This window comes from Neomonachus schauinslandi, chromosome 4, assembly GCF_002201575.2.
Source record: "Neomonachus schauinslandi chromosome 4, ASM220157v2, whole genome shotgun sequence".
NCBI classification, from domain to species: Eukaryota; Metazoa; Chordata; class Mammalia; order Carnivora; family Phocidae; genus Neomonachus; species Neomonachus schauinslandi.
The window spans coordinates 76,913,639-76,932,305 of record NC_058406.1 but is presented as its reverse complement, the minus strand read 5'-3'; the positions used below and the strand labels follow the sequence as shown (position 1 = coordinate 76,932,305).

General features: G+C 34.9%; 1 protein-coding gene across 1 annotated transcript; it reads left to right on the top strand.

The window, feature by feature from the left end:
* Nucleotides 1-36: 36 nt before the first annotated feature.
* On the top strand, nt 37-16,183 carry TMED5 (transmembrane p24 trafficking protein 5). Its single transcript, XM_021690009.2, has 4 exons — nt 37-494; nt 6,254-6,351; nt 10,047-10,230; nt 13,175-16,183. The coding sequence occupies exons 1-4, from the start codon at nt 306-308 to the stop codon at nt 13,391-13,393; spliced, it is 690 nt and encodes a 229-aa protein (XP_021545684.1). The 5' UTR covers nt 37-305; the 3' UTR covers nt 13,394-16,183.
* Nucleotides 16,184-18,667: the final 2,484 nt, after the last annotated feature.

Below are 18,667 nucleotides of genomic sequence, written 5' to 3'. Positions count from 1 at the left end.
AGAAGCCTTGGGAACCTGCCGCCCTGGTGTGAGGCGGAGCGCGCTCATTCCAGGCCTGAGGGGGCCGAAACCGAGAAGGGTGCGGAAAAGGACTGCTGGCCCCGCCCCTCGGTCCCTACCCTGCGGAGGCCGGCGTTTCCCGCTCTGAGGGATCCTGTGCCGCCGCCGCCGTGGCCGCCACCTGGTTTCTTCAGGCTCCAGGTTTCCCTGCCAACCACGAGGAGTCCAGGGAGGAAAAGCGGAGCCTAGGTGCCAATAACCCACACTTCCCGCGTCTCTTCCAGCCCGAGATCGCCCCGGCAGGGATGGGCGACAAGATCTGGCTGCCCTGCCCGGCGTTCCTCCTGGCCACTCTGTTCTCAGTGCTGCTGCCGGGGGCGGCCGCCTTCACGCCCTCCTTGGACAGCGACTTCACGTTTACCCTTCCGGCCGGCCAGAAGGAGTGTTTCTACCAGCCCATGCCCCTGAAGGCGTCGCTGGAGATTGAGTACCAAGTAAGTGCGGAGGGTGAAGCAGCCTCCTTCCTTTATCCCAGCTACCCCGCGTCTTCGCCTCTCACCCGCTTAGAAACTTCTTGTGGACTGCGAGGGTGGTGAAGAGACGAGGGCCGCCGGCGTAGCCGACCCGTTCCGCGCAGGCGCGCGAGGCTCGGCTCTCCTGGGGCGGGGGACCCAGAAGTTAGGCGGGACCTGGAATTGACTACCCGCCCTCTCCCCTTTCCTCCCGTCGGAAAGAGGCCAGCACTGGTGATCTCGGTGGTTTTTCCTTTTGTTTCATAATTCGCCCCTCGCCTTGCTAACCAGCACACGCTCTGATACTGGGAATTTCTCAATACAGGACTGGTAACACGTTCTCCTTCATCATTGGAGGAGATGATGACACTTGTTTTGTTACCCCGACCACGCTCACCCAATTCCGGTATTATAAATCTTCACTCTCATCGCTTCATTTAAGGATTTTTTGAACTGTGAACTTGTGATTATCCCTAAATCCGATTTTGGAATATTTTGAAAGGAGCTCTTGATGTATTTAATGGGTACATTTCCTTCTCAGTTATATATTTTTAAACCAAGCAATATTTAATTGTATATTAAAACTTTATAACTTTTAGTTCATCATTATAAGCATTTCTCCCATATCATTGTTTTCTTTTTAGTATCTTCATAATATTATGTAGGGATTTGCCTTAATTTATATAGTCATTCTGGTAGAGGGTAATTTCTTAGAAGAAATCTTGTTAGTTCCACACAGCTAATTTTGATGCTTCTGGGTAGCACTGCAAAAAAAAAAAAAAAAAAAAAAAACGCGTTGGTGTGGTTCACCTTTTAATTTTTCCCAGATTATTTAATTTATAATCATAATTTTTTTAAGTTGATGCAAAGAATTATTTTCAACAGTTACTGTCGCCTATAGAGCAAAATAAGTTATGTAGAATTTTCATCGGAAGGAACCTTAGAATTAAATTATTTCTAGATATTTAAGGAAAGCAATAGAGAGCGCAATATCTGAAGTCATATAGTGAGCAAAACTGAGGCTAGAACGCAACATTTATTGATCTCCAGTGTAGTTCAAAAGTTCATTTACCATGTGCAGGGGTGGAAGAGGGATGGGAGGAGTGTGGATGAGATGACCAACTATGACATGGACAAAAAAAGAGTCCGTTTTCAAGGATCTTATTATTTAAGGGATACTGGCTAATAAACAGCTAATTTCAATAAAGTATCGTTAAGTGCTGTTAGAGGACAACCACTTCTCTGGTGTTTCAGAAAAGGATTCCTGGAGAAAATAAATTTGAATCCTGAAAGATGCTTAAGTGAGACAAGAATGCAAAGAAGGCGGGGCATTTCAGGAAAAGGAACAAAACACGAATAGTTATAAAATGCATAGTGTGTTTTGTTGCTGGGCAGTATGTGGACGCTACAAGTGCTCAGTTTTTATTAGACCTGAAGACTAAGGTCTAGGGTGCGAGTAGAAGTAAAATAGATTGGAGAGGTTAGGAGGCTGGATCATGGATCATGAACCTTTAGGCTTGTGTGCCATGCTGAGTGGCTTTGCCCTTGTTCTGTACAAGGGCCATTGAAGATAGAAGCAGCATGGTAACAGTCAGAAATGTTTTCCAGATAGATCACTGGATACAGTGGGGGAAAAGGAGGGCAAAATTAGAGGCAAGGGAACCCAACTGGAGGTTAAGAAAACAATTTGTATTATTTGAAAATTCCTTAGTATTTATCCAGGTATTGGTATTAGGGAGGAAATGTATATGAACTACTGACCTCTTATGATTATGATATAAAAGCTGTAGAGATAAAATGCTTGGGTTGAAATCCTAACTCTGTCACTTACTACCTCTGTGATTTGAACAAGTTATTTAACCTCTCGCTTGTAAAATAGAAATAATAGTAATTACCTCACAGAGTTGATTTTAAGAAATGTGTTAATATGTGTTCATAGACCATCCCTGACACTAGTAAATAAGCAGTGAATGTTGGTGTTTCTACATTTACACTTCTAGAGTTATATAGCTGGCTTGGCTTAGCTTTATGCTCTCTGCATCTTTAGTCACTCTTAAAGGGACTGTTCCCCCTGAAGTAATCCCCCTAAACAACTTAATTGTTTTGATTGAAGAAAGAGGTAAAATGATTTAATGTCTGTAGTCCTAGACAACATTGAGGGGTTTGTAGAGTAAGAGGTAATCTTCACCTTTTTGTTTGCATTTTCCAATTCCAGGATTAATTTTCCAGTAACACCAGCTACTGCTTTTTGTCTTTGTTTTTAAAATGTCAGGGAACAGACATTCCAGACATTGCCCTTGGGTCACTGTGACATACTGAAAATTTTTAACCATTTCTTACTTTCCAGCTTTAGGAGGACACTTTTAGAATAATTGACTAGCCCCACATTATATTAAGTTCTTGAAAATTTTAAATGTCAATACATATATTTTAGGAATAAACTAGATCGTTCAGTTAACTTTTTAAAAATCATTGCTAAGTGCTTAATTTGTTGGAGCACTATGCTAAGTGCTACGGATATAACGGTGAGTAAAAATATAGTCCATGTTCTCATACAATCTAGTATGGAAAAGTAATCAAACTGTTTCCAAATAAATGTAAAATTGTAACTCTAATTTAAGTGCTATGAAGGTAGGTATATACAGCTATGAGAAGATTTAATAGGAGGGGGCGCCTGGGTGGCTCAGATGGTTAAGCGTCTGCCTTCGGCTCAGGTCATGATCCCAGGGTCCTGGGATCGAGTCCCGCATCGGGCTCCCTGCTCCTTGGGAGCCTGCTTCTCTCTCTCTCTCTCTCTGCCTCTCATGAATGAATAAATAAATAAAATCTTTAAAAAAAAAAAAAAAAAAGATTTAATAGGAGGACTTAATTTCATCTGGGAATTGAGAGAAGACATTCCAGAAGTACAATTCAGATCTGTAGAAAAATCAGCCTTATTAGGCATAAGGGGGTGATTTAAATTTGCACTGAGGAAGAAGACAGAAGAAAGCCTTTGAGGAACTGAAAGACTGTTACAACAACAGTACAGACTAGGGAGAGTGGCACTCATCATCTTCTAGTGAAATCATCAGGAAGTTTAGTTTCAGATTATGGTGTTTTTTATTTTTATTTTTATTTATTTATTTTTTTTAAAGATTTTATTTATTTATTTGAGAGAGAATGAGAGAGAGAGAACACATGAGAGGGGATAGGGTCAGAGAACAAAGCAGACTCCCTGCTGAGCAGGGAGCCCAATGTGGGACTCGATCCTGGGACTCCAGGATCATGACCTGAGCCGGAGGCAGTTGCTTAACCAACTGAGCCACCAGGCGCCCATGGTGTTTTTTAAATAAATATTTTTATGCTTTAAAATTGTGTTTTATATATTTTTAGTTATCTTCTGTGTTATCATTTTTAACAATTTCATTAAGCCTGACAGCCACTACCAATAATATCTTTTAAATCTTTTACTGAAATCTTTGTTTAGTTTTGTTAGATCTCTTATTTTCTGATTTAATAGGTATCTTTTTTTGGCTTTTTTAGAGGATAACTTTGAGTAATTCTTTTAAAATGCTTTGAGTCCTGTGGCTCTTGATCTCGGGTTCGTGAGTTTGAGCCCCACGTTGGGTGTAGAGATGACTAAATAAATAAATTTTTAAAAAATAAAATGCTTTGAGTCCTTGGACAAACTTTTTGCTTTCACTTCAGTAAATATAATTTTCTTTTACTTGGGATCATTGAAGACATGGCTGTATTGTTTTTTTGTATCTAGTATTATATGTAAGAATTCTGATGCCAATCCCAATTCTTATAAGTAGTAGTTCTCTACTACTAAACATTGGAAGTTTCTAGGTTGTTCTTTTTAAATCCTTTGGAAAGTCAGTAGGAATTTTTTTATCTTTTTCATCTATTAGCCACTCCCAGTCTCAAGATTTTTATCTTTTGAAGCAAGAATTTTTGTTCTCTTATTTGATGATTTCTTCCCTTCATTTCTCTTGGTTTTCTTCTTTGAAATGCTTGTTAGATAGATATTTGAAATCTTTAGCTCTGTCCTTCCCAAAGGGTCTTACCATTTTTCTCATACTTTTCATCTATACTTTTTTCACCTTGTTCTGAGAATTCCTTGGTTATTTCCAGTTTGCTGATTTTTAGTCTCTATCCATATTCATTCTGCTGTCATTACATTTGTTAAGACTTTATTTTGGCAACATTTTTTATCTTTTTTATTTTTCATACCAGCAACCTCATTTTTATGGATTACACATTCTTTTTTTTTTTTTTTTTTTTTTAAGATTTTATTTATTTATTTGAGACAGAGAGAATGAGATACAGAGAGCATGAAAGGGAGGAGGGTCAGAGGGAGAAGCAGACTCCCTGCCGAGCAGGGAGCCCGATGCGGGACTCGATCCCAGGACTCCAGGATCATGACCTGAGCCGAAGGCAGTCGCTTAACCAACTGAGCCACCCAGGCGCCCTGGATTACACATTCTTGAATTTCTCTGAGGATATATACTTATGAAGAAACATTTTGAAGTCTGTTTATATTAACTATTTTTTCAGAATTTGATCCTTTCAGTAAAACCAGTAACATGAAAAAGAGGGCATTGATTTCAACAAATGTGTTTCTCTAGTCTGTTTCAGTGAGAATTTTGAGATTGATAGCTATTGTTAGCTAGATATATATATCCTTTGCTCAGTGGACTATCTTCCAGAAATTCCTTACTCTTCATGTCTGTTAACAGTCTTCCTAGATTTCCAGTGTTGTTATTTGTATCAATATATTTTCTTCATTTTATTGGGATTTGAAGATGAAAGAGAATTATATATATTTAGCTGGCTATTTGAAACTACTTTTGTTGATAAGTAAGTATAGCACAGGAACAGGTAATTTTTTATATCATTCCATTAAAGCCACCAAGAAAAATAAAATGGAGTGTTAAGTAAGAAAAAGAGTAGTTATCGGAGGAAAACTGCTGAGTTCAAATTTTGACATTCATTGACTATATCTACCTGAGAAAAGTATTTCTCTGTGCCTCATTTTTTTTGTGGTTTTTGTTTGTTTGTTCTGTTAATTGGTTCTTCTATTTTACTGAGAACAGTAGTAAGACCTACTTCTTAGAGTTGTTTTGAGGAAATTAGCCCAGAGAAAGCACTTAAAACAATGTGTGGCATACACTGTAATTGTTAGCTATTATCATCATCATTTTGGGATTGTAAAGGAACAGACTGTGTTCACTGGCAAGTAAAACAATAGCCTACTTGGAATATTTAGTTCATATTGGGGAATAATAAGTGTATGCACTGAAGAAGTCAATTGGAGTCAGATCATGGTAGTTTTGAGTTCTGGGTTAAGAAATAGCTAATTACTATTTTATTGAAGAGGAAACAAACTCAGAAAAGTTATATAGCATGTATTGCTATATTTTGCCTAAGTAAAAAGGTTTACCATTTGAACTCCCTTCTGTGTTTCCTCCCACTCTACCGGGCTTCTCAATCAAGGCATCATTTTAGGAAGATTATTTTAGTAATATTTATAAGGCCTAAAGTTAGGTGATGGCAACAGGAATTGGCAAGAAAGTTCCAAAATGAATAGAATTGAATTGGATGATCTTTGTGCTCCTTTCTAGCCCTTAAATGCATCTTGTTGACTTTCTTTACCTCTCTAGATTTAGAAAGAAATTCTTTTCATGATATGATCTACTTTATATATTTTTTATTTTCAGAATTTATAATGTGTTCTTTTCTTTTGTGCTTTTCTACAGGTTTTAGATGGAGCAGGATTAGATATTGATTTCCATCTTGCCTCTCCAGAAGGAAGAACCTTAGTTTTTGAACAAAGAAAATCAGATGGAGTTCACACGTAAGTGATCTCTTAGTTGAGTTCCTTGGGCTGAGTAATACCAATGGGCTATCTGCAGGGCAGGGAAATTTAGCACATTTGATACAAACATCAGTATTAAATGATTCCATTTGAACATTTTAAACAGTCCTAGATAGTGGTCTATCATAAACTAAAATGTCTTCCATTAACTTTTTTCTCTTTTTTTTAATAGTTTTGTATTGATCCTAAATTTTTTCTTTGCTTTGGTTAAATAAGATGAGTATGCCCTAGGTATTGCATTCAGTCTGTTGTGGTATTTTAAACCTGTTTTTCTGACTAGCCCAACCTTTCCATTTTAAGTTACTGTTCCAGGTACATATCCTGTAGTTTGAGCTGCTGGCTTTATCATCTTTGCCCACTATTTACGTTCTTAAAAAAACAAGTACATCTTTGTGTGTATGTGTTGTGTGTGTATACCTGTAAAAGTTGGGTTTTTTTTACTCAGACCTCATTCTTTTTAGATAATTAGAAGATGTGATAGTAAAAGATCTGACCATAGGAAACCAGAAAGAAAGAAAGTAACTTGTTAGAAGTTTACAGTTTGACAAAAGGCTATATATGCTCCCTTAATTTCACTTCTCTTTTTCATATCTCAGTAGTGTGTTTCCCTATTCATTCTATCATTTTACTACAGCACTTTGTTTACTTATTGCATTAAAACTAAACTGGGAATTTACAGGTAGAAGAAAAGCAAATACAGTCTAATATTTGCCATAAACTAGGCTTTCCATTGTATATGCTTCAAATTAATCATTCCAACCCACTATGAGAGATTCTTTGATTCCCCAATTCCCATTTTATAGACAAGGAGGCTCAGAGAAGTTAAAATAAGTCTGCAGGGATATACATTTATTAAGAGGAGGAGGCAGGATGGATCAAAATTCTTGCTTTCTACCATACGATGCTTAGAACATCTCTGGCACATAGCACTATGTAAATACTAGTTATTATAGTTACTGGTCTTTGTTAACCAGCATACTTGGCATGTAATTGATAGTAAATACTAAACACATGTATGAATGAATGAGGGGGAAAATATCTCAACTATAATACTCTTTTCAGAGTGCTTTATTTTATTTTTATTTAATTTTTAAATTTTTTATATTTTAATTTTTAAAGTTTTAAGTTTTTATTTAAAAATTTTTTAAATTTCTTATTTTTTATTTTATTAAAGTGCTTTTTAAAATGGCATTTTACCTATGCAGAGCTCAGAAAAAAATATTTGTATAAGCTATTAATAAAATAGAGAAACAGTAATTTAAAAAGTCAGTTTCTATTGATATACTTGGAACTATGCTTTCTCTTTGATAGTTATATGAACAGAAACTAAAAATGTAGCTCATTCTTTAAATTTCAGAATCTAGAAAATCTGTAGAATTTCTGTCATTTTTTCCTCCAATTTTCTCCTTTCCTTTAGAGATAAATTAAGATTAACTGTTGGGAGAAAAGGTATCTTATTGGTTTCTTGCATAGAATTACCTCTCATTAAACCAATGGGAAAAAAGAATGAGTTTATAAGAGTTCACATTTATTGAGTTCTTTTGATGTGCCAGGCTACTGTTCTAAGTACTTTATGTTTATTAATTTTTTTTATACTTTACCACAGTCCTATGAGGTACATGATATTATCATTTTATCAATAAAGAAATTGAGGCATAGAGCACTAACGTAAGTTAATGAAAGTTACACATCTAGCACAATACAGCAGACCTAGGATTTAAAAGGAGGCTGTCCAACTCACTCTTAATCACTACACCAAATTTACAAATCTGCTTTCTAAAAAATCAGATCTAAACAAAATTTTATCTTTAGCTATATTAACTTTTTAAAGGCAGGTTATAAAATATCTCTGTTATGGCACTGAAATAGTTTTTTTCTTCAATTGAATCCTTAAATACTGTCCTTTCAGAAGGCAGGGTTAGTAAAAATGTCTCCAAACAGAACTATAAACAGCTTAAGTAATACCTATTCGCTGGCACTTCCAGGAATAAGTCTGTGTGTTTGTATTTTTTCTAGACAACTGAATTAACGTTACTGTAACTCACGCCAGAATTTATCCGTTCTGGACTACTGTTGCTCTTTATTCTACTTGAAGGGAAAATTAACTCTGCAGTTTTTATTTGGATAATATTTTGTATCATTTATAGTATTAAAGTTCCTTTCTACTAAAAGCAGTCAACAGATTTAGAGATTAGTGTAGGAATGACTATAAAGTAGTAAAATATCTTTTTTTTTTCCATACACATGCTGAAGCTCATCCATGTGAGTCAGTGCTTCTCAGACTTTTTTCATTTTTACTCTTGTCCCCATGCAGCCTTTCTAGACTTTTCTGCCTTATCATCCCCCCATGAAATTTTAAAACCACAGTTTTTGTATTGTATGTAGATCTGTACATGTAAAAAGAGTAGGTACAAAGCTTCCCCTTTTTATCCAGTACAGGGTTAAGAATGGCTAAATAAAGTTGAGTTAAATAAAATTAAGACTAAACAAAATTAAGAGTTAAATTTAAAAGTGATTAATTGAACTTAACTTTACATAATAGTCATATCATTTTTTTTCCTTTTAAAATTGTTCCCCACTGTATTCGCCAGTATATTCTTCAAGCTTCTTCCAAAGGTTAAATACATCCTCAAGACAAAGGTTTGTCATGACTGAGGAGATTACAAGGAATGCAGACAGGCTCTGAGCAGTACTATAGAAAAGAAAGATCAATTAACATGAGAGTCAGAAAACCAAGCTTCGTCTATGCCTATGACAGGCTGTGTGATCATAGGCAAGTATTTTAACTTATGTGAACTTTATTTTACTTACCTTGGAAAAGTCAGTTATGCCTACTTCAAAATATGATTATAAGGATTAAAAGAATTAAAATATGTTAAAGTAGTGTGTAAATTATAAACGGGTATATAAGTATTGGCTATATATTTATTTATGTTAAGATCCGATCAAATAGCTGAGTACTTCTCTTATGCTTAAACTAAATAAATTGGATACAGGGGTGGAAAAGAAATGGCGATTGACTTAGAAGAATCACATGTTGTAGGCCAGTTATCTTGAATGTGAAGCTAATGAGACCAAGATACAAGTTTAACTTAGATGTGAGTGGCATTTATTCAGTAAAGCTAATGCCACTGAGTGTAAAGCTTGTTTGTTGTCCACTGATCCCGAATCTCTGTAAACCTGTGTTATAAAGATGGTCTTAACCTGTAGGAGGCCTGGAAGAAAGCATTTAGAACAATCCATCACTGCTTTTGAAAACAAGTCACTTTAGAAAGTAATCTAAGTTAAAGGGGAGGTTTGTGGTCATATTTGCATATGAATTGAACTCATGATAAATTACTCTTAATATATAAATATTAAAGATCATTGTGTGGTATCATGTATCTGTGTTTTAGTGTTTTTAATCCTATCCTTTTCCAAAAATTAGGTCAAGATCTTTTACCGTATTTCCTGAGTAAATGCCAAGCACATCTAAGTTGCAACTACTTACATATGTATTTTCAGGTTGCCTCTTTCCTAAGAAATTATAAATTATCTTTCAATACTAAGTAAGTCTTTTTATCAGCAAACTATCCAATTACTATAAACCATGTTCTTTCTTACCTATAGTAGTTTTTCCTTTGATCCCAAATAGAAGTACAGATAACTGAAGACATGTACTTTTTTTAATACAGGGTAGAGACTGAAGATGGTGACTACATGTTCTGCTTTGATAATACATTCAGCACCATTTCTGAGAAGGTGATTTTCTTTGAATTAATCCTGGATAATATGGGAGAACAGGAGCAAGAACAAGAGGACTGGAAGAAATATATTACTGGGACAGACATGTTGGACATGAAACTGGAAGACATCCTGGTCAGTATGGTCTTTTAATAAATAAAAATTATCCAGAGGCCTGTGTGATAGTCACTGAAATAATCATTTTCTCTGCATTATCTCATGTAATCTTTACTTAACTCTATGAGGATTATTTATCTCCATCTTTCCAGTGAGGAAATTGTGGTTTAGGGGATAGTAAGTAATGTTTGTCACAAAGCCAGAAACGGGGGGAACTAGAACTTGAACACAGGCTCTTCTTAACTATGAAACTCCCTTAGAATGTTCACAAATAAAGAAGGTAATGATCTATAGCATACTTGCACATAGAAAAAAAGTGCGCAATTTGTAAACACTTAAGATGTTATAGGCATTTTTCTCACAGCATAATTTTTATAACATGAAATTTGATATTACTTAATTTGGGAACACTGTTTACATTACTTAGACCAGACCTAGCAGTTATCAGAAACTAGGACTACATTCAGGAGTGAAAACTTTTAGAATATGGCTTGTTTGAATTGCCTTATCATTTACATGCATAATGAAATGTGCATGTGTAAGAACCTATTTGTCCATAATAGTATTGGTGATGGGGGAAAAGCTCATTACCCTTCAGCCACAGGTAGATGTAATCAAATGACAGAATTTACTGAGTGGTATTTGTAAATAGCATATATAGCTGTACTATAGAAATTCCTGCAGGAGAAATAACATGGTCATTGCCAACTAAAACTATGTAATCTCTAATAGTCTTATAACCTGAATTTTTTTTTTTAATAATGTGGTATTTTGATCACTTGAGGTTTTTTAGGAAAGCAGCTGTCAAACAGCAGAGGAGACATACTATATGTAGATCAGTTAGCTTAAGAAGTCAGAAAATTAGACGATCATGTATTATCATGTGTGACTGCTTAGTGAATGAGCCCTCACAGCCTTGGTTTCCTCGCCTGCAAAATGGGGATAATACCTCTAGAGTTGTTGTGAGGATGAAATAAGAAACGTCACGTGTCTAAGTGCTTTAAACAGTGTATGGCATAATAAATATTACTTTTCTTACCTTTTCCACTGGTGTTACTATGCATGCAAACTGAAAGGATTAAGTTTGATTGGTATGAATTTTTACCATGACAGTTTATCTCACCATAATTTCCCATGTATATATCTTTTAAATTTCAATCATATTAACTTATTCTTCCATTTTAAATTTATTTTGCCAATAAGACTAAAACACTAGTATTTATAAACCTTATTAGTACTTCATTGCATTCTCAAGAGATTGAATTCATTCACATGGTTCAACAAAATGACCAGTAAGTTCAGATTTAAATATGGCTTAAAATACTTATAAGCCCTTTTTAAAGGAAAATGTCTTCCAGGAGCTTTATTTCCCCCCAAATTTTGTATCCTAACAGCAAACTTTGATAAATAATTTTGTATTTGGCTATCATTGCTGTAATATTGAAAAGAACTATGCATGATCTTTTTTTTTTTTTTAAAGATTTTATTTATTTATTTGAGACAGAGAGAATGAGAGAGAGAGAGCACATGAGAGGGGGGAGGGTCAGAGGCAGAAGCAGGCTCCCTGCCGAGCAGGGAGCCTGATGCGGGACTCGATTCAGAGACTCCAGGATCATGACCTGAGCCGAAGGCAGTCGCTTAACCAACTGAGCCACCCAGGCGCCCCTGCATGATCTTTTTTATTTGGGGATCTGAACTCCTTATTTTTCTAGAAAGTATTTGCATTACTAGGTTACTGTTGCTTTACAAATATGCCCAAATGATAAATATTACACTGTGTAGTTTTGTAGGTTTAGCAGAAAGTCTGAAATTTTAGTTTTTGCTTAAATAAGGATTTTAAGCAAGGTGACTATGCAGGAAAATCTGTTTCTAGTATTTTCTTATTTTTGCCATAAGTACAACTGACCCCTGAACAAAGTGCAGTTGAACTCTGCAGGTCTACTTAATGCACAGATTTTTTTCAGTAAATATATTTTCTCTTACAATTTTCTTAGTAACATTTTTCATTTTGCTAGCTTACTTTATTGTAGGAATACAGTATATAATGTATGTAATATATGTAACAGAAAACAATGTTTTGACTGTTTATGTAAGGCTTCTGGTCAACAGTATACTATTAGTAAAGTTTTTCGGGAATCAAAGGTTTTATGTGGATTTTTAACTGTGCAGGGCGTTGGCCCCTCTAACCCCCATGTTGTTCAAGTGGTCGACGATGTACTTTTGACATCATTTCAAATCTCAACTTAATTTTAACTGATATTCATATAGCCCTCTTATAGTTTTCAAATCACTTCTCTCACCAGGACCCTGCTATAAAAACAGGTTTTTCAGAAGATGTACAACTTAAAGAGTGCATCTTCATAAGCTTGTTTTACAAATGTAATCTTGGAACATTTTTGTATTAAAAATAGATTATACTTTTGGATGTATAATATGCATATCAAAAATTGGAATATTTTCTAATTTCACTGTTATTTTGAGATGAAAACATTGGGTGTTTTGCTAGACACTAAATTGGACAAGATTAACATTCAAAGAAAATATTATAAAGACAGTGCATTATATAAAGATAAATATCTAAAAGCTGTTAATGGTTTTTTTTTTCCATCAGTTAGGTTTTTAAAAACTAGTCTTTTTCTTATGGTTGTGAGGGCTAAGAAATAGTGTATATAAAATTCCTGGCACTATGCACTGAAATATATTTTCACATTATTTATTTTCAATTTACATTAGCTTTGTTCCTCTGTTACGTAACTATTTGTAAACAATAATTTAAATATATCAGGAGAACTATTACATAAACTTACAGAAGATCTTTAGGTGATCCAAGTAGTACCTGTCCCTTAATTAAAATCGTGTTTGGATGTAAAACTAATATGAATGTTAGGGTACTGTGAATCACATGTTTAACTTAAAATTACTGAGCATTCTTTGATAGTAAAATTATTTTATTTATCTCCAGGAATCCATCAACAGTATCAAGGCCAGACTAAGCAAAAGTGGTCATATCCAGACTCTGCTTAGAGCATTTGAAGCTCGTGATCGAAACATACAAGAAAGCAACTTTGACAGAGTCAATTTCTGGTCTATGGTTAACTTAGTGGTAATGGTGGTAGTGTCAGCAATTCAAGTTTATATGCTAAAGAGTCTATTTGAAGATAAGAGGAAAAGTAGAACTTAAAACTTTAGAGTAATTAACATTGGGGGAAAAAAAAGACAGAAAAATGCAAGACACGGTTATAATCAAGACCATTAATAGTCTTTTCAAAAAATGTTTTCAGGCATTACCACAAGTGTGAAACAAGTATAATTATAAGATGAAAGGAGTCTTCACTTTCGTCTGTGCAAGTAATCTTATTGCTTCAGTTGTACTTAAGTGTATAACAGAAATATTTCACAGAGTATAGGTATAATTGAATGAAGCCATATTAATCAGCATTTTCCTAAGTTTGAAAAAATCTTGCAGATGTCATAGGTGATTTAAATAAATGAACTTTGGGCCTAAATGCAACACCAAACATTGTTTTTGAAAGATTGTCTTACCTAGAAGTTTCTTTGTAAATGTGGCAATTACAAATTAGAAATTTTCAGTATATTGAAGTTTCTTTGTAAATGTGGCAATTATAAATTAATTGTATAATTTTTCAGTATAGTAAATTATAAATCATCTGAGAATTACCTAATCATGGATTGGATATATCTTTAGAAGACAAAAACTCAACTTTTCTTTTTACATATATATCTCTCCTATAATGTAAATAGAAGCATAGCTGTGAAAAACAGATTTGTGAGATTTTTATAACCAAATATATTTCAATTTAAAATATTAGCAAAAAGTATTAAATACTTAGCTTATACTCCCCAAAGGCCAGCATTTTAATAATTCTTAAAAATGCTCAGTCATTATTAAAATTGGAACAAATTTTCTCTTTGAAATGAAATAGCTAAAGGCTGCTCACAGTCTCCATAAGGACACATTTGGTCTAGTCCTTAACTCAGAACTAGAATTTTGAAATTAAATGTGAGGAAAAATAATTTTATTTTTATATTACCTATCAGCAGTGTTGTTAGTTTTAACATGATTACTGACTTGGATAATACATTATTAACAGCAGTTGTGAAGGAAATACTGCTTAAAAATCTGGGCCTTACATAAATAAGTATCTCCTTTTCGGAGTTCTCAAAATCAACAACAACAATCAATGAAGAAGAATTTAGGTAAGCTTGAGAACATCTGATCAAAATTAAGGTCACTTAAATAAACTCTAAGTATCTGGAATCTGATTGGTTCATCATAATGACCCAATCCTAATATCAATCATGAGACTAAATTCCAGATAACTGAAGAAACTATACTTGGCTAGGGTTTTATTTTTTACAGTTGTTTTATTCTGTTTTAATTGTCTAAGTATTCAGGTACATTTTATGAAACAAACTACTGTAAGGTTTAGCATTGTAATACATTACAATTGTTAAAACTTTCACTAAATGACCTTTCTGATCACTTTATTTATTGACATTCAAGTAAGGATTTGAAAGCCCACAGAATCCCAAATTTAAAGTCGGTATGTGAATAACTCTATGTAAAGTCTCTGCCATCCTTGCTTATTGCGATCTGGGGAGTATTAAATACTGGTAATTTAGCTACATCATGAATTAAATAGAATTTTTAGGTTATACCCATTTGTAATATTAAGACAAATATGAGAAATCAACTTAAAAATTTGAGTATAGAACCTGTCTGTACATTAGTACTGCTGGAATTCTTAATAAGCAATGATATTGAGAGAATGGTTTCATTTACTAATTTACAGTCAGAGTGGTACAAAGAGAGATTTATTTCCCTCCTTATGCCCTTGGGAGAACAAAAAGATTAGCTATCCCTATATGAAGCTTTTAAAAAATGAGGTAAATGCCATATATAATTACCTTAACTGGCCAAGAAAATGTTTAAGTGTCCAGGAGTAGTGCCTACAATACATGCAAAACAAGGGCCAACAATCACCTATGAAGAGACCTCCCTTTCCCCGCTTCTGTTAAACTCATAATGAGAAGCAACCTTACCATACTATAACTAGTAAAACAGTACAGATATAAACTACTGCATCTTTTCTATAAAACTGTGATCAAGAACTCTACCTCTGGCTGGTTACTGTACTATACTCTGATTCCTTACCTAACAATGAACTTGTTACATTATCTACAGATGATTTGTGCCACCGATTTTAAACCTATGATTCAGTAATGTCTTATAATGGCCTTATCTGGAAAAAAGGAATTTAGGAATACTGAGGACATAATTTTATTTTTATAGGCACAAAATGAAGAGTGGGATTAAGAAGGATGTTACTTGTATTAACCAAAAAAAGTATAATTAGCAAAGAACTAAATTCTTTAATATTTCTATAGGCATATAGTTTACCTGCCTTATGGTTTTTTAAATGTCAGTATTCAATTTTGAAATTAAAATTATGCTAAGATTAAGCAACTTATCATTTAATGACTGATTTTGTCTTCAGTTTTTAGTTATATAAACTCTTAAATTACAATATTTAAGGCCTAGAGTTTTACTCCTATTCGCATTTGGGTCATTAATGATGTGCTGTTCTTTCATGTGAATGTCAAGGTATAGAAGGTAAGTGAATGTCAAGGTATAGAAGGCAATTAAGTGGTTGAAATAGCATGGAAATAAATTACAAATTCAGATGTAATTTTATGTTAAGTGTTTTTATCCTTAAATATTGTTATTGTCTTAAAATTAACAAAAATTGAGTACCTATAATTGTAAGCCTCCCCAAGTAATTCTTTATCTTAAATTTAAAAAAAAATGATTCAGCATGTAATAACTTTTCATCTTAATACGCAGTGTTGCTCAAATTTCTTTATAGTTGTGAATAGCCATATTAAATGAGCAATGAATACTGTTCTGAATATATATAATAAAAATTACAATCAAAGAAAATCTTACTGATCTACCGGTTATTGTAAATGCTGTCTAATCCTTAAAACCTTCACTGATCTCATCTTAGCCAGGTGTGCTCTCCCATTTGAAAACCCATAGTTCTTTGTACTTCTGATTGTGTATCATTCTACCTTGCATTGGAGTTCTGTTTACATGTGTTCTTATTCATCTGTTGCCCAAATATGCATTGTAACTATAAGGTGCTCAAAATACAGAAGCAGGAGGGAAAAAGGCAAAGATCACCTCCAAAAGTTTGGAATGCTAAATAAGCCCTCAAAGAGCTTGTTCCACTCCTCTAACCCCACACCATAAATTGTTTAGGTCTGTAATATGGCTCTAGAATCTTAATTTTTAACCAATACAACTTGGGATTCTGGTGTCCATTATCTTTGGACCATCTGCTAACTGGGTAATACTGGGAAATCAAAATTCCTTTGAGCCTATTGTGTGTAGAAACATTTTAGATAGCATCTTAAAACTTCGTTAAAATCACATATAAAAGAGTCCAGTGCTTGGTGGAAGTTGGTTATTGGTCATTTCCTTCATACCATCCAGACAAGACACTCTTCCCCTACAAGCTGATAGAATTCTTTAGGCACCTTTCTGCTTCTGCACTCCCATCACCTTTAGGTGTCTGAGTTTCTGGAAGGTTTGTGTCATTAAAAACTAGAGCTACGCTACACTTAATGTCTCTCTGGAAAAGGGGCACAGAATAAAGAATCCAGACCATCATTTTATGATGTTACATGAAAAGAGGGCACATTGAGGTGGGACTCTGGATCCCTGTATCTGAAAGAAAAAGGCGAGAAAATGCCAAGCAGGGAAAAATGTGGAGGTCTTCAATGACCGTGAGTCAACAGCAAAATGAACAGAGAATCAGTATCCATCACTGAAATGAACTCCTTTCTGTATTAAGAGACTACTCCCCAGTCCTGGAAGTTTTCAAGTGGCAGTAATGATCACATGTCAAAGGGTTTATTTTTACATTGGATATCAAGTGGGAGGAGGGACTAAAAAACCTAACCTTTCTACCCTTACTTCAATTCTAAAAGGACTAGTAATGCTATTTGTAGGAGAAAGCTGAAAAGAAAAGGCGACAGCTTAAAAAGACACATTTCAGGGTTCCATTTTGCTGGATTCTTGCTTGATATTCAAACGAAATTGGAAACAAAAAAACCACAATACCATTGACAATCCAACGGAAATGATACAGTTAGGTGTAAATCTAAAAAAACATGTATAGACCTGTATGCTGAAAATCACCAAAGTTGGTGAAAGATTAAATGCCCAAGTAAGTACAGAAATGTACCACGTGCCATGGATTGGAAGGTCAATTCTTCCCAATCTATAAATTTAGCATAATTCCTATCAAAATCCAGCAAGATTTTTTTAAAGCTTTTTTTTTTTTTTAAGATTTTATTTATTTATTTGAAAGAGAGAGACACAGCAAGAGAGGGAACACAAGCAGGGGGAGTGGGAGAGGGAGAAGCAGGCTTCCCGCAGAGCAGGGAGCCCAATGCGGGGCTCAATCCCGGGACCCTGGGACCATGACCTGAGCCAAAAGCAAACGCTTAATGATTGAGCCATCCAGGCGCCTCCAGCAAGACATTTTTTTAAGATTTATTTATTTTTAAAGAGCGAGTGCAGGGGCAGAAGGAGAGGGAGAGAATCCCAAGCAGACTCCCCACTGAGCACAGAGGCTGCTGCAGGGCTTGATCTCACAACCCTGAGATCATGACCTGAGTCAAAATCGAGTGGGACGCTTAACTGACTGAGCTACCCAGGGGCCCCCAGCAAAATTTTCTTGTAGACCAATACAAGCTTACTCTAAAATGTATATGGAAAGGCAAAACACTAAGAACAGGACAAAAGGACTAAGAGAATTCTTAAAAAGAATAAAATTTACAGTAATCAACACTGTGATACTGGTGGAGGGACATATAATGGAACAGGGATTCCAGAAATACATCAAACAAATCCAACCGATTTTTGACAAAGGTGCAAAAGCAATACAGAAAAGATAGCCTTTTAGGGGCACCTGGGTGGTAAAGTCGGTTAAAGCTCTGCCTTCGGCTCAGGTCATGATCTCCGGGGTCCTGGGCTTGAGCCCTGCACCGGGCTCCCTGCTCAGTGGGGAGTCTGCTTCTCCCTCTTTTTCTCTCTCCCTCTGCCCCTCCCCACTGCTCATTCTCTAATAAATAAAATCTTAAAAAAAAAAAAAAGGCAGCCTTTTAAATAGTGCTATGGCAATTTGAATAAACAGGTAAAAACATGAATTTAAATGTAAGAAAACTGCAAAGCTTTTCAAAAAAATTAAAAAATCTTCAGGACCTAGAAGTGCTAGGGCTAGACTAAATTTTCACACTTGACAGTAAATGCATGATGCATAAAAAGAAAAACTGATAAACTAGAACTCACCAGAAGTAAAAACTTTTGCACCACCAAAGACCCTGTTATGGGGTTGGAAAAAGCAAGCTATAGAAAAGGAGAAAA

Excerpts from the sequence above, each read along its gene's own strand:
- TMED5 (XM_021690009.2), top strand. The coding sequence starts at position 306 with ATGGGCGACAAGATCTGGCTGCCCTGCCCGGCGTTCCTCCTGGCCACT. Across the intron at positions 495-6,253 it reads CGCTGGAGATTGAGTACCAA|GTTTTAGATGGAGCAGGATT; the intron begins GTAAGTGCGGAG and ends GCTTTTCTACAG. Across the intron at positions 10,231-13,174 it reads TGAAACTGGAAGACATCCTG|GAATCCATCAACAGTATCAA; the intron begins GTCAGTATGGTC and ends ATTTATCTCCAG.